Raw genomic sequence first — 15,039 nt, forward strand, 5'->3', positions numbered from 1 at the left:
TGTGTCAGTGATTAGGCCACTGGAGGGGAGAGCAGCGCCCCTAACCCTCCAGCCCAGTAACCGCATGCTTTTACAATTTCCTTTGGATTCAGCCCTTGGCTACTTAGCATCCTCCATCCCAAGAAAGAGCTAGATTACATTATAAAGCAGCTAATCAGGAAACCCTACATGCCAAGGATAGAGAAGCCTAGAGGGGGGCAAAGGGAAGGCCTGGGAAATAAGGAAGTCAGGCCAAATATGGTCTGTGCCACCCATGAAGAAGAGAACAAGAGACAAGGTTCTGCCGGGGTTTTAAAGACGGACGATGTAACTTGGACATCAGATGTCTGCCTCAGCAGAGAGATTCAAAGTTCATCACTTCAAAACAAACTGCTCTTCCCTTTTTAAGAGGAAAATAGGGAGTTGAGGCTGTGGCATGTCTCATTCTCCATCTTTGGTCAGGTTCTAATGAGAACCCTTCTCTGATATTGAAACACACTCTTGGACTTTGTCTTGACTGTGGCATGACAACAATCAAGTCATGTTGAAAATTCTGCCACCAGCACTTAAAGTGAAAATTGCGTATAGTTGGAAATACCATTGCAAATTCCATAAGAAACCCTTGAGGTATAGTAAATGTCGTCTTGTATATATGAAAATAATTCTTATATAGATTCATATCTGAGCCACTGAGCTGGACTAAGGGCAGGCACTACAGGTGGACTAAAGGCAAGTCAATATGTAGCAGCCTGGATAGTCAAACCATTTTACCTCTGAAATAACTCATTAGCAAACCATAAGTCAGACATTCCGCTCGTTTGCTGGGTTGCTCCTTTCTGTTTATAGTAAGCCTTTATAAGCTTAATACTTATTAAAAGATTTTGACATAGTGAAAATTAACAAAGATTGAAGAAAGATAAATAATAGATTTGTACTGGGGTGAGAGGTTGAGTTCTAATATTACCGGCTAAATTGAACATACAAATTATGGGATTGCTGTGGTAGGCATGATCTTATAGATGTATCAAATATATGATTATAAGATATAATATCAGAGGCCGGCCCGGTGGCGCAGCGGTTAAGTTCACATGTTCTGCTTCGGCAGCCCAGGGTTTGCCAGTTCAGATCCCGGTTGCAGACATGACACCACTTGGCAAGCCATGCTGTGGTAGGCGTCCCACGTATAAAGTAGAGGAAGATGGGCACAGATGTTAGCTCAAGGCCAGTCTTCCTCAGCAAAAAGAGGAGGATTGGCAGCAGATGTTAGCTCAGGGCTAATCTTCCTCAAAAAAAAAAAAAGATATAATATCAACATTTTGAGAAAATATTTCAGCCCATTTGCAAACTTGTATTCTTGAAGTTGCCAGGTAAATTTGCCCTAAGACATTTATCCTGAATCTGCTCTCAGCAAAAGCCTCTGGATTTGATGATTGTAAGTTCACTGGCAATCTTAGAAGAAATGGTGTAAGCAGCACAGAGGGTCAGAGGTCATCATAGATACTTAACAGGTATAAGAAGCCCCCAGTTCTAGGAGGCAGTACTCTGGGAATTGTTGGCCAGAGGTAGGTGATGTGTCTCACTTCCTGGTGGGAGCGATGCTTACTTCTGGGTGCCTGAAGGACGGTGCTTAGCGTTGTAGCCCCAGTAACCCCACTGGACGAGGTTTGTTGTGTGCTAAAATGACCCAGTAAGGGCACTGGTGAAAAGAGTTTTGAGTTAGTTTGGGTTGGAATTGTTGTAACAGACTCCAGGGGGTGAGTTCAGTGGGCATCAGCTGGCAGTATGGTTTCTGACCATGCAGACAAACCCTTGGACCCCACACAGGGAGCTCTATTTGGATCCTCTGGTGTCCGGAGAAACTTGATGAATGGAGACCATGCCATTTGGCGCCTTCGCTGCAGCACCCTGCTGTGCTATTAAGAGCTCTCCAGACATCTCCAGGTCTTCTGTGGTCCTGGAGGCAGAGCAGGATATAGATTAGTAATAATGTCAGCAAAGAACCAGCCCAGCAGGGCCATGGGGAGAGGCACCATCCTGGGGCAGCTAGGGGTCAGAGATGCCAGCTGTCTCGGGGCTGATGCACTGCAGGACTCAAGAAGAGCACCAGCTGGTCGTCAGCATCTCATCAAGCCCTGGGGACGCTCAGAAGCCAAGCATGGCAGGCCAGGCAACAGGCTCCAACCTGTCAGTAAGCACCCTCCCAAGCTGGTCTGCTCTCAAGAAGGGAAATGGAGGCTTAGGAAGGATGTTATCAAGATGAGAATGGAAGAAATCACGTCACAAGTAAAGGGTGGGAATCCAACAGCAGACAGAATTTTCTGATAGTGTGGAGAATGCTAGAATGAGTGTGTGAAGATAGTCTCTGTACTTCCCTCTGAGAAGATCTTGTAAAAGGAGGGATACAGCTCAAGCAGCTGACCTGTTTCAAAGCAGAGGGCAAGGTGGACTGGCAGTGAGATGGCCCCAGGGCCGCAGAGGGGGCACCTTGAGGTCCCTGATGCAGATCGTCGTCTAGAGCTTTCCTGATGGGGGCTTGGGGTCTTTGGCACCTGGACACACCATGAGTCTGATTGTTAGCCCCAGATTTCACCTTCCTGCTAGGATCCCTTCCTGATCTGTTATGAGGAAGATGAAAGGCTCTGTCCGTCAAGCCAGGCTGGGGAGGGAGGAGTTTATTGAGCAGCAAAAGTGGTTTGTTGCTGAGAAGTGTCTGCCGCCCAGGTGTTTGGGCTCTTTAGGGGTCAGGTAGAGAACCTGCAACATTGAGGCACCCTTGAGATAGGGCCGCAGATAAAGATTGGCCAGGACATAAGATCCCAAAGTCTCTTGCCCTTTCCCCCACCAGCTCACGCTCAGAGATTCGCCTGGGCCGCTCTGAGAGCCTGAAGGGCCGGGAGGAGATGAAGCGGTCTCGGAAGGCGGAGAACGTGCCCCGCTCTCGCAGTGACGTTGACATGGATGCTGCTGCAGAGGCCGCCCGCCTCCACCAGTCAGCCTCGTCCTCTGCCTCCAGCCTCTCTACCAGGTGGCCAGGGCTCAGGTGGCTCAGCCCACTGATATCTTGGGGGCAGGGACAGGGGCAGAGGGTTGCTGAAAGGTGACATTCTCTCCACAGGTCTCTTGAGAACCCAACCCCTCCTTTCACCCCCAAAATGGGCCGCAAGTGAGTAATGGTCTCCTCTCTGTTGAGTGTCTGTGTCCCAGCCATTCAGCTGCTCCTCCCAACCCTGAGTGGCTGGTTGGGTGTTCCTCTTCTCTTCATGGCCCTCTGGTTTCCCACGGGCCCAGGGCAGGCAAGGTGGGCAGGAGAGGGAGGGACAAACCCTGTGTGTGAGGTCTTCCTCCAAGTAAGGCTGAGCTGCCCATTTTCCCCCAGGAGCATTGAGTCCCCCAGCTTGGGATTCTGCACAGATGCCCTCCTCCCCCACCTCCTAGAGGATGATCTGGGCCAGCTGTCTGACCTGGAGCCAGAGCTGGACGCCCAAAACTGGCAGCATACAGTGGGCAAGGATGTGGTATCTGGGCTCACCCAGAGGGAGATTGACCGGCAGGAGGTCATCAACGGTGAGAATGCGCTCCAACTCCCCCCACTTCCACTGTGACTCATGTGGGAACAGGTGCATAGCACCTAACATGCAAAGGGTGGTAAAGAGTAAGTAGGGTGGGGCCCTGGGGACAGGACTAGGTCTGTGTTGCCATCCTGATAAGGGCCACCTCAGTGTTCCGGCCCCTGGGCTGGGAGAAACGTTGATGTACGATCTGAAACCAGCACTCGGTTCCCCCAAAGGTAAAGTGGTTTGGAGATCAGGGTAGTGACTAGATACTTGCTGATCTGATTTCTCTCTGTCTCCCTGCCCCCCCTTGTCACAACCCCCGCTCAGAGCTGTTTGTGACAGAAGCTTCCCATCTGCGCACACTCCGGGTCCTGGACCTGATCTTCTACCAGCGAATGAAGAAGGAGAATCTGATGCCTCGGGAGGAGCTGGCCCGGCTCTTTCCCAACCTGCCTGAACTCATAGAGATCCACAGTGAGGAGCCTGTCCTCCCCATCTGCCGGCCTCCCCCCTCCAAACTCCTTCTCTGGCTAGCCTTCAGGTTTCTCTTCTGGTTTGCCCACGTGCCAGGACCTCCCTGAGTAGATAACCCTCGCTAGGCCTCTTTTTTTTAATTTCTTTTTTTAAAGATTGGCACCTGAGCTAACTGTTGCCAATCTTCTTTTTTTTTTTTTCCTGCTTTTTCCTCCCCAAATCCCCCCAGTACATAGTTGCATATTTTAGTTGTGGGTCACTCTAGTTGTGGCATGTGAGACGCCACCTCAGCGTGGCCTGATGAACGGTGCCATGTCCATACCCAGGATCCGAACTGGCGAAACCCTGGGCCACCGAAGCAGAGCGCACGAACTTAACCACTCCGCCACGGGGCCGGCCCCTCACCAGGCCTCTTTGGTGCAAGAACTTGGTGTACAACCTGAAACCAGCTCCAGTTCCCCCAAAAGTGAAATGGTCTCCAGACCCTTCCCCACAGCACTGCTGCCACAGGCCCCTTTCCTCTCAGTCACAGAGGGTCTGGCAGCGCAGCTCAACCCCAGGCATTTCCATTTCTTCTCTCCCTGCCCCAGATTCCTGGTGTGAAGCCATGAGGAAGCTCCGGGAGGAAGGCCCCATCATCAAAGAAATCAGTGACCTCATGCTGGCTCGGGTATGGTGCCAACTTCTCCCACTTGGAGGAGACAGGTCTCATTACCCACGGTTAGGGGATGTGGCAGAGGAGGAGATGGGGAGGGACCATCCCAGGCAGGGCTGTGATGCCTGGGCCCGTGTCCCTTCTGCCTCTCAGTTTGATGGCTCCGCCCGGGAGGAACTCCAGCAAGTGGCCGCTCAGTTCTGCTCCTATCAGTCCATAGCCCTGGAGCTGATCAAGACCAAGCAGCGCAAGGAGAGCCGCTTCCAGCTCTTCATGCAGGTGAGTCCTTGGCCGCCCTCAGCCTTCCCTCATCGCCTCTAACAGTTAACCAAACCAACCATATCTCAGTAAGGCTGGAGGAAAAGAAATGTTCACCAGGGATCTCCTGAACTCCCCTCCTTCTGGCCCCCAGCTCCAGGTCCCCAGCTTTTCTCTACCAGAGAAGATAACCTGGCAGCACCTGCACCCATCCACACCCTCCCAACACCACCACCTCCCCAAAATCACGGACACATACCCACTCCCAAGACAGAGCCCACTGTTTGTTGAAAAGAACACTGGCTTAGCAGTCAGAAGTCAGGCTCACCTGCTAGCACCTGTGTACTCTTGGATGGATCTCAGCTTCCTTGTCTATGATGTGGGACGAATACGTGCTCTGTGTAGCCTGTTTGACCATATCCCTTCCTTGGGCTGTTGGTCTCCTTGCCCCCACCAGCCTTTCCCTAAAGACTCAAGGAAGAAGCTGCCACCACTGTTTCTGGACGACCCATCTGGGATTAGGATCTGTTTTGCCTTTTCACACCCATCTGGGTCCTGAACCCATAAGCCAGCTCCCAACCACAGGTTGACGTCTTCCTCTGTGTGTGCCTCCTGCCTTCTAGGAGGCCGAGAGCCACCCTCAGTGCCGGAGGCTGCAGCTTAGAGACCTCATCATCTCAGAGATGCAGCGGCTCACCAAGTACCCACTGCTGCTGGAGAACATCATCAAGCACACGGAGGGTAGGACTTGGAGAGGGGCTAGGACTAGGAGGCAACAGCCCTCATTTCAGACCCTAGTTCTAGCACTGACTTGCTTTGTGACCTTAACAAATAGCTTGGCCTCTCTGGTCTTCAGGGTCTTCATCCTTTTCTTGTTATGCTTAGTCTCAAAGAAGATAATGATTATAAATGTGCCTTAGGAAATAGAAGGTGCTCAACAGCAGGAGGAGATAAGAGCCACCTCTAGCCTACGTGGGGCCTTTGGCAAATCAGAGGAAAGCCTCTGAGTGGACACAGGTTGGCACGTGGAGGACACCTTGGCTCCTCTGATGATCATGGTCCCACAACAGGGGCCATGGCTGGATTTTAGCCCTGGTTCATCTTCCCCCCTGGACACCTCTGTGCAGTGCACAAAAGACAGACTATATGTGGTAACCCCAGAGGAATAGGGGACCAGGCTGAATAAGGGGGTCTGGGCCCAGGTTGTCACTGTCCCTGGGATCCTGAACATCTTTCACCACCCTCAAATTAGGGACGTTGGCGTCAGGGTATAGAAGTGTGAGGAACCTCAGCCTGATTTGAATAGGCTTCCTGGAGGCACAGTCACTGCCGTCCCCCACTGTCCCTGTTCCTGTCCCCCCACATCTGTAGAGCTGGCTGTGGTCTAGGCAGGAATTCCCAGCTGCCTGTGTCTTCAAAGCAGTGGTGTGAAACCCAAGGGCACTCAATAAAAGTTAACCTTATACTTGAGGTCCTCAGGTTAGGCAGGGGTGGCGTATCTACACCCCTCCCTGCTGGTTTGTGGGAGGCCGGTCCTCAGGGCTTTAGGCAGCCAGGTAACGTTGGACTCGGACAGATTTCTCAGGCGGGAGCCCTCAGCACCTCCTCTACCCCATTTCACAGGTGGTACCTCTGAGCACGAGAAGCTCTGCCGGGCCCGGGATCAGTGCCGGGAAATTCTCAAGTATGTGAATGAAGCGGTGAAGCAGACCGAGAACCGGCACCGTTTAGAGGGCTACCAGAAACGCCTGGATACCACCTCCCTGGAGAGGGCCAGCAACCCCCTGGCAGCAGAGTTCAAGGTAGCAGGCAGAGGCTGTGGCGTGGTCAGCCCCCCACACACCTACTTCTTGGCCACCCCTAGGAGCAGAACTCTGGTCAGGGCTTGGAGAATCTTGCTAGGAGACGGGCGTATCTGTGGTCGGAGGGCATGGCAGGACATGGAACACACACACCCTGTTAGCATTGTCACCCCATCCCTAGATAGACAGCCCCACCAACAAAGACCCGATGTTAGAACTCAGCCTGGGAGAGCAGGGGATGGGAGTCAGAGCCTGAGGGAAAGGTGAAGACCGTTTGAGAAGGAATAAAGCTGGAGGGATGGGCAGGCGAAGCAGAGAGCGACCTTAGGAAAGTGGATGGCATGTGAAAGGGGGTGGATGAGAAACCCAAGCCAGAGCCATTGGGGTACCAGCAGCACAGCTCATGCACAGGACTTCAGAGGTGCCTTGTTACTTGTCTGCGTCTCCCACCAGAGGGTAAGGACAAGGACTGTTTCTTGTTCACACTGATTCCCAGCACCTTAGCACAATGACGCACATATAGTAGGTTCTCGAATACTTGTTGAATGAATGAATGAATGGTATCTCCTTAACAGAGCCTGGATCTTACAGCCAGAAAGATGATCCACGAGGGGCCCCTGACCTGGAGGATCAGCAAGGATAAGACCTTGGGTATGTGTCAGGGGACTGGGGCCGAGAGAGAATCCACGGTGGGCTGGACAGCCCCAGGGCTCTTCCCTCTCTGGATCATAAGCCCTGGAACCTGGTGCTTTCGGGGTAGTAAGGTGGCTGGGGAGGTGCCCCATGTGTTGAAGAGGGATGAGTGGGCAACAGGGAACACCTCAACGCCACCACCCCCCTCCAGACCTCCATGTGCTGCTGCTGGAGGACCTCCTAGTGCTGCTGCAGAAACAGGACGAGAAGCTGCTGCTTAAGTGCCACAGCAAGACAGCCGTGGGCTCCTCAGACAGCAAGCAGACCTTCAGCCCCGTGCTCAAGCTCAATGCCGTGCTCATCCGCTCCGTCGCCACAGGTGCCGTGGGGAGACTGGCCTGGGCCCCAGGGCCGTGATCCCTGTTACTAGTGTCCAGCGAGCACTGGGTGATGCAGGGCTGATCTGGGGCCTTGGAGAGCTAACCGGTCCACCTGTGTTTCTTTCCTCCTGACCCATCTAAGCAGGAGGATGTGGTCCAAGATGGGCTAGGATGACAGGTAGGATAGGGATCAAGATGCAGATAGAGAAGCTGGAGCAGACAGGATGGGATGTGGGCACCTAGGATGGGCTAAGGACGTCTCAAGCAGGATTGGGAAGCATGGGATTGGGCAGAGGGGAGCGGGACACACCTTCCTGCTCACCAGTGACTTGGGCAGAGCTCGGATGCAGAAGACTGCAGCACCCATGGTTCAGAGCGGTACAGGGGACAGGGACATTTCAGTGAGGAGTGGAGTGTGTACAAGAAAGAGCTCTGAGCTCGAGCCAGGCAACCAAATTCTCTGGGCTTGCTTTCTTCCTCTATAACATGGGGTGATACCTGCCCTACTTCTTGGAGAGATCAAAAGGGGTGATGGATAGGAAAAAGTTTTATAAACCCTAAGCACCTTACACACATCAGCCCTCACTGTTAGGGGACCAGGAAGGTAATGGGGGTGGCCATGGAGATAACATTAGGGGTTCCAGAATTGCCTCTGTCCCTTTTGTAAATGAGTCCCAAGTGGTTCTGATGACCGAGGTCTGTCTCATGCTGCATTCTTGATTTGTGTTGAGGGTCAGGGCCTCGAGTCTGCACTCTGTTGTCCTGGCCCAGGCTGCTGTCACACCTCTGCCACCCCCAGTATAGACCCTTCTACCTTCCTTTCCTCACACAGATAAACGGGCCTTCTTCATCATCTGTACCTCCGAGTTGGGCCCACCCCAGATATATGAGCTGGTGGCATTGACATCATCAGACAAGAACACGTGAGAATTGATTGAGGGGTCACACGTAACTGCCGTCCCGTTGGGACCAGGGTGGTGTGTATGAGGATGGTGGGCAGTGAGGCCAGGGCTGGACCCCAGAGCAGTCAGAGGACAGGGGCTGGGCAGGGAAGGGGGAGATGGGGCAGATGTGGAGGGGCTGTCAGGAACACCTTCCCTGCCCTGTAAGCCGGCCTGTGGCAGGGAGGAGGAGTCCCCCACAGGGCCCCCGCCTTCTGCTGCTTTCCTGTCTCTGGCTCCACGCCCTTCCGCTGGGGTTCTTCTGCCCCTTCCCCTTCCAGCATATGAAATTCATGCATTCCTCTCAGATGTTTGCCGCCAGGACCCTCATCCCCCCGAGGTCATCCAACCACCCCGTATCCCCTGACAGCAGCCAGCCAGAGGTGGCGTGGCACAGAGAGGGAGACAGGTGGAGGTAGACAGTTTCTCAGCCTCAGGGTTTTCATCCATAAGCAGTGGGTCCTGCCACTTCTTGGAGAGTTATTTTGAGAGAGTAAACAGATGCAGAATGCTTAGCACAGAGCCTAACAGAGGGTTGGTGCTCAGTAATCAGTAGCTACAAGTAATAGAACTCCACAGAGCAGCCAGTCAGGACTGAGGGGAGGTGGGAACAGGCAGAGGATTGTGGGGACAGGACATGGAGAAGGGCCTCGAAGCTCTGGGTGGTGGAGTCAGCAGGGGGAGATGCTGTGCGCCTTGGCCTTGTTCTCACCACCAGTACTCTCTGTTCCTGCCGAGCAACAGATGGATGGAGCTCTTAGAAGAAGCCGTGCGGCACGCCACCAGGCACCCTGGAGCCGCCCCGACGCCCATCCATCCCCCGCCCCCGGGCCCCCAGGAGCCAACCCACCCAAGCCCCACCGCGAGCAGGTGCTCAGCCCTCCAGTCCGCCTCGCCATCCCCACTCCAAGCCACTCATTTTCTGCTGCTTCCAAGCCCTTCACCCCTGGGGATGGACAGCCTCAGTAGACAAATGTTAGCAGGGACATGCCTCCACGTCTCTGCCTTCTGTCTGTCTGCTATCCCCCCGCAGCCCCCATCCTGACTGTAATGGAGACTGTGCCTGAAGTGGGGTGGGGGCTGTAGAACTGGGACCAGGAGGAGCTTGGCCAGCACCCACCCCCACAGGTTGCCAGCCAGACGGCAGGTGCTGAAGCCTAACACCTCTCTTCTTGGACCCCACTCCTTCGTTGCCCATTCTAACTTGGGAGGCCAGGGTGGAATTTTGTGACATCACCACCTGCTGGCTGGCAGAGAGCCAGAGTCCCCGCAGGTGATCTTCCCTCCCCCTCGGCTGTTTCTCCCTCAGGGCGGGGCTGGATGACTCAGAAATGTTCCCTGCGGAACCAGAACCTGAGGAGCTTCCTGGAGGTGAGTCCCCCCAACAGCCTTTGTGGGAGCCCACCCCAGTCCATTTTTTGTAGGCACAGGTAGGGAGGTGGTCAGGTGTGGGTGTGGGGTGCTGGGAGAGATCCATCAGGGCCAGAAGTAGGAGGTTTGAGAAGAACAGAGAGGAAACAGAGTGAGGAAGAAAGTGTCTGGAAGAAGGAGAACAGACTTAAGCGAGCGGAGACTAGCTCACTTGAAGAGACTCCACCCTGGCTCTCTGCTGGCAGGTAGCTAGCAATGGCGGAAGAGGGGCAGTCGGGCAGGGTCCAGGGGCCCTGCTTCTTCCAGTCGGGTTACTAATGGGGAACGAGATGCACGCGGAGACTGCAGGGACTGGGAGCTCAAAGGGCTTCAGACCCGATTACCGGGATGGGATTGGCAGGGGTGGGAGGGTCCTGAACAGAATTCTCCTTGAGGTTTTTTTATGTGAATAACTTCATGTCTTGGGTTTAGAGAGAAATCTCCCTGGGTGGGCTCCCTGGCTGTTTCCCTCTGATTAGAATGCTTTTCCTCCGAACTCCCACACCTCCTCAAGTATTTGTACAAATGTTCTCTCTGCATCGATACACCTTCTTGGAGCACTCGGGTTAATATGTAACCAGCTGTCCTGGTACCACACACCCTGCTCAAGTTTTTCTTCTTTTCTATAATACTTCTCACCTTCTACTTTATTCAGATAATAACTAACTTTATTATTTCTCCATGTGCGTCACTAGGATTTAAGCCCCACATGGAGGTTAATCTCCTCACTAGAATTTAAGCTCCGTTTTATTGGTGCTGTATGCCAAGAGTCTGGGACACTGCCTGGCCATAGCAAGTGCTCACTAAACGTCTGTGGAATGAATCAGCCGATGTTCCCAGCCCCCTGAATCCAAAGTTGGGCATGGGATCAGCCCACGTGTGCCCTCCCTCTTTCCCTGCCTTACTCTGTCTTCCCATTCAAAATAGGCACTGGGCCCCAGCAGAGGGTCAAAGGGAAGCACCCGGTCATGCTAGAGGCTCCCGAGCAGCCGGGCCGTGTAGAGGAAGAGGAGGTGCGTGCCCTGCCTCACCCTGCTGCATCCCTGGATGTAGAGAACAGGGCCAGCAGGACAAGGGACCCCATCCTCCTGCCCCTCCCAGACCCTCTGTTCATGGAAGGACTCGCTGACGCAGCCCTAGAAGATGGTGAGTGCCCCATGCACCCTGCCGTCAGCCCTGGTCCCCCAGTAGTGTGGCCAGTGTGAACTGGCAGATGTCTCCAGGCTCCACCTGCTCGAAGGCTCTCCCTGGTTGTGCTTGAGGAGGGACAGATGCAGAGAGACAACTGTCACTCCCCTTCTGCCCGCCCCCCCCACCCCCAGCTGGTTGGCCGGAGCCCTCCAGCTCCACTCCGTGACTGAGGAGGCAGTTTCACGAAGTTAGGGGTGGGGGAGGAGAGCAGCGACCCTCCTGCCACCTCTGCACTCTCCCAGCCCTGGCGTGGTGTGCAGTCCTGTGCTGGGGAAGCCATCACCCTGTTTCCCCTCCAGTGGAGAACCTGCGGCACCTGATCTTGTGGAGCCTGCTGCCAGGTCACTCCGTGGAACCTCAGGCTGCCAGGGAGCCCGAGGACGACCTGACACCTACACCTTCTGTCATCAGCATCACCTCTCACCCCTGGGACCCAGGCTCCCCAGGGCCAGCTCCCACTGGGGGTGAAGGGGACAACACCCAGCTCCCAGGGCCAGAGGGGGGCCGGCCAGAACAGGAGGACGTGGCTCTTTGTTCTCTGGAACACTTACCCCCAAGGACCAGAAATTCTGGGATCTGGGAGTCTCCCGAGCTGGACAGGAATCCAGAGGAAGAAACTTCAAGCACAGAGGCAGCAGGAAGTTACAAAGTTGTGAGAAAAGGTAAAATAAATTGGGGCGTCCACTGGGGAGACAAATGCCCAGCTTTGCTAGGGTAGGGGCGAGTCTTCCAAACGGCTCCTTCCTTCCCGCCTTTGTTCCGGAAACCACGTGTGCAGGGCTCACACTGGGTCCTGGCAGAAGGGGACATGTTGATACTGTGCAAAGGCTGTGGAGTCGGACAGCCAAGGTTCAAAACCTTATTTCTGTCACTTGTGTGATCTTAAAGAAAATTCTCAGTCATCTCTGAACCTCATGTTACAGTACGAGGGTATTGCCTACTGCCTGCACGAATCAGCTCTCAGCAAGTTTCGGCTGGTGTTCTTCACCCATGTCCCAGTCCTAAGGAAAGGATGAGGCTCTTCTCAGAAGCCTCACTGCTGGAAAGACAAGGGCGGATGCTTGCAGCCAGTCGGTCCAGAAAGCAGTGATGAAGGAGCTGGCAGTGTGAGGGGTGGAGATGGCAGCTGGACTAGACGTCAAGCAGTGGGGGGTGGGCTGTGCAACAAGGCTGGGAAGACACATGGAGGGTAAGGGGGGGGGTCACGAATGAGCAAGGAGGTAGGGAGTGCGCCCCAGCTTGTGGAAAACCATGGGGGGCTTTAAGACAAGAAAAGCTGAGACTAGCCAGGGTTCGTGCTCAGGACAGGTTTGCCTGGCCAGAGCAGTGAGCCCTGGGGAGGGAGGCCCTAGGTGCAGGGAGGAGTAAGCTGAGGATGAATACTGGTCTGAGGAGTGTGGCGGGAAAGACGAAATGAGGCCTGGGGTGCCCGCGACGGGTGGATGGGGCCTGAGTTAGTGCGAGGGGGTTTCCTAGCCTCCCTGAGTGCACAGCTCTGCCTCCCTCTCCAAGAACACTTTTCGTTCTGTCTGCCCAAGGTCTGCCCTCTCCTTGGTTTCTGGGAACTGACCTTCCTTCTCTCCTTCGGTGAATTGGTGGAAGGTTCTCTGCAGCTCCCTGGGGTGTAATCATGAGTGATCCTGTGTTCATTTGGTTCTTCCCTTTTTCTTTTTCTCCATCCCCACTCCCCCTTCTCTCTCCCTCTCCTTCCTGCTCTCTCTCCCTTCCCTTTCCTTCTCTTTCGGTCTCTGCTCTCCCTGGTGGTGGTGGTGTTGGTGCAGCTGAGGTGGCAGGCAGCAAGGTTGTCCCTGCACTACCAGAGAGTGGCCAGTCAGAGCCTGAGCCACCTGAAGTGGAAGGCGGAGCAAAGGCTACGGGTAATGAACTTCTCCTTGGAGCCAGAGACAGGCCAGGGCTGGAGCGAGGGGCCTGTGGGGGCAGAGCTGGGCTTTGGGAGTTGGAGCCCTACCTGCAGTCACATGGGGGGACACACCCGTGCATTCCCTCAATTGTCTGGAATGGGGAGGGAGTAGGACATGGGCCTCAAAACAGGGAAACAGACTCTGTGCCACCCACTTGTCAAGAGCTGCCCAGGTGCCTTTCAGAACAGTAGGTTTGGCAGTCTGTGCTGTCCTGAGATTGGGCAAGGAGGCCCAGTGTCCTTAGCATGACTGTCTGAGCCACAACTCCAAGGTCACCGTGGAAACAGGCTTACCTGGCCTCCCAGGTTCCTCGGTGTTTCCTATGCTTACTGCCCTGTCAGGGACCCACCATGGCCTTCCTCCAGCTGCCCCAAGCCCCCTCTGATGAGCTGAGGTGTCTCTCGCATCATGAAATAGATGGCGGTTGGCAAAGGGGGTGGGGCTGAAGTTCACAGCAGAGCTTGAGACGGGGCAGAGTGAAGGAGGCGCCGCCCGCTCCTTTCACAGGTCCCCGAAACCAGCCCACCCCTCTTGACCAAGGAGCAGAGCCACTCCATGTTTCCCAGATGAAACACGGAGCCCCTGCCACTTTCTCGTAACTTCCACCACTTCCCTTGCTATGGGCCAAGCTCAGCAAACTGCTATCTGGAAGGCTCTGGAGGAGGAGAGCTATGAGGGACGGGCAGGCGGCGTGAGGCCAGCCCGCTCTGCGCTCATTGTGGTGCCTTCCCTGGCCCTGTCATTCGGCACGGGGAACACCATGGGAGGGAGGAGGGCTTCGACTTCTCTCTGTTTGACTCCTAACCTCTCTCTTGCTGTGGGGACAGGGAACTGTTTTTATGTCAGCATGCCAGCAGGACCCCTGGACTCAAGCAGCGACCCCTCAGAGGTACCCACGAACCCCTCCCAGCCTGACAGCCTCCCTGCCTGGCAGACTGAGCCTCGGCCCCAGCGGCTGGGAAGCAATGAAGATCAGAGGCGCCCCGGCCACTCTCCCCCCAGCCTGGCCCTCAGGGACGTGGGTCTGATCTTCCGCACCATTGAACAGCTCACCCTCAAGCTCAACAGGCTCAAGGTAAGGGAAACGGGACTTGGGTCCCTGGAGGCTTTCTGTGGTGTGTCCCTGGGAGCCTTAGATCCTGGCCTGGGGCTCTTCCCTCCTCGCACCTAGCCTCACTCAAGCACAGCCCCATCCCTAGGGCCCAGCACAGATAAGAGAGCCTGGTCCCTTCCCCAGGGACCTTATGAACAGGAGGACTCGAGGGCACACATCCCCCTGCAACTAACTCTTCCAGGACATGGAGCTGGCCCACAGAGAGCTGCTCAGGTCCCTCGGGGGAGAGTCATCTGGCGGCACCACGCCTGTGGGCAGTTTCCACACAGAGGCGGCTAGATGGACAAACAGCACCCTGTCACCTCCAGCCAAGGAGCCCCTAGCCTCTGACTCCAGGGACAGCCAGGAACTGGGGCCCTGCCCTGAGGATGGTGAGTAAAGACGCTCCCCTCTTTGTACCTATGCTGGGGGAGAAGGCCTCCAACTCGGGAGGAAACGTCACCTGCAGTGTGAGGGGAGCGAGGGCTCTGAGGAAGGGGTCTCACTTGCCCTTAGGTACAGTTAATTCATCCCTCAGCTTCAGAAAGAGATCTGTTTAGGGAAGCCCCACAGAAACTCCCCTCAAATGGGAAACTTAAAATAGAAGCCTCTATTTCCTGGGTTATGGAGATAATGAACCAGGGTGAGCCTAGTCTCACATCTAAAATCCATTCTTATTAAACGGTTCAGAATCAGATTGAGTGGGCCAGCCACAAGGCTGTGTTCCATCTCAGGGAGACAAAGCAC

At 54.9% G+C, this 15,039-nt stretch overlaps 1 protein-coding gene across 7 annotated transcripts in view; it reads left to right on the top strand.

Annotated features, from left to right (window-relative positions):
- Nucleotides 1-15,039, top strand: part of ARHGEF11 (Rho guanine nucleotide exchange factor 11) — a 99,117-nt gene that overhangs the window by 82,713 nt on the left and 1,365 nt on the right. For 6 of the 7 annotated variants that reach the window (XM_070268005.1, XM_023640955.2, XM_023640957.2 and 3 more), the window contains 18 exons: nt 2,825-3,004; nt 3,095-3,142; nt 3,356-3,543; nt 3,861-4,007; nt 4,598-4,677; nt 4,816-4,941; nt 5,544-5,661; nt 6,544-6,722; nt 7,298-7,373; nt 7,567-7,734; nt 8,568-8,658; nt 9,421-9,546; nt 9,986-10,047; nt 11,014-11,232; nt 11,577-11,939; nt 13,059-13,154; nt 14,027-14,274; nt 14,495-14,684. In XM_070268005.1, the coding sequence (XP_070124106.1) occupies nt 2,825-3,004; nt 3,095-3,142; nt 3,356-3,543; nt 3,861-4,007; nt 4,598-4,677; nt 4,816-4,941; nt 5,544-5,661; nt 6,544-6,722; nt 7,298-7,373; nt 7,567-7,734; nt 8,568-8,658; nt 9,421-9,546; nt 9,986-10,047; nt 11,014-11,232; nt 11,577-11,939; nt 13,059-13,154; nt 14,027-14,274; nt 14,495-14,684 (2,705 nt within the window). The remainder of the gene's footprint in view (nt 1-2,824; nt 3,005-3,094; nt 3,143-3,355; nt 3,544-3,860; nt 4,008-4,597; nt 4,678-4,815; nt 4,942-5,543; nt 5,662-6,543; nt 6,723-7,297; nt 7,374-7,566; nt 7,735-8,567; nt 8,659-9,420; nt 9,547-9,985; nt 10,048-11,013; nt 11,233-11,576; nt 11,940-13,058; nt 13,155-14,026; nt 14,275-14,494; nt 14,685-15,039) is intronic. The other variant, XM_070268006.1, reaches the window with a different exon arrangement.

The sequence above is a fragment of the Equus caballus genome, chromosome 5 (genome assembly GCF_041296265.1).
Source record: "Equus caballus isolate H_3958 breed thoroughbred chromosome 5, TB-T2T, whole genome shotgun sequence".
NCBI lineage: Eukaryota > Metazoa > Chordata > Mammalia > Perissodactyla > Equidae > Equus > Equus caballus.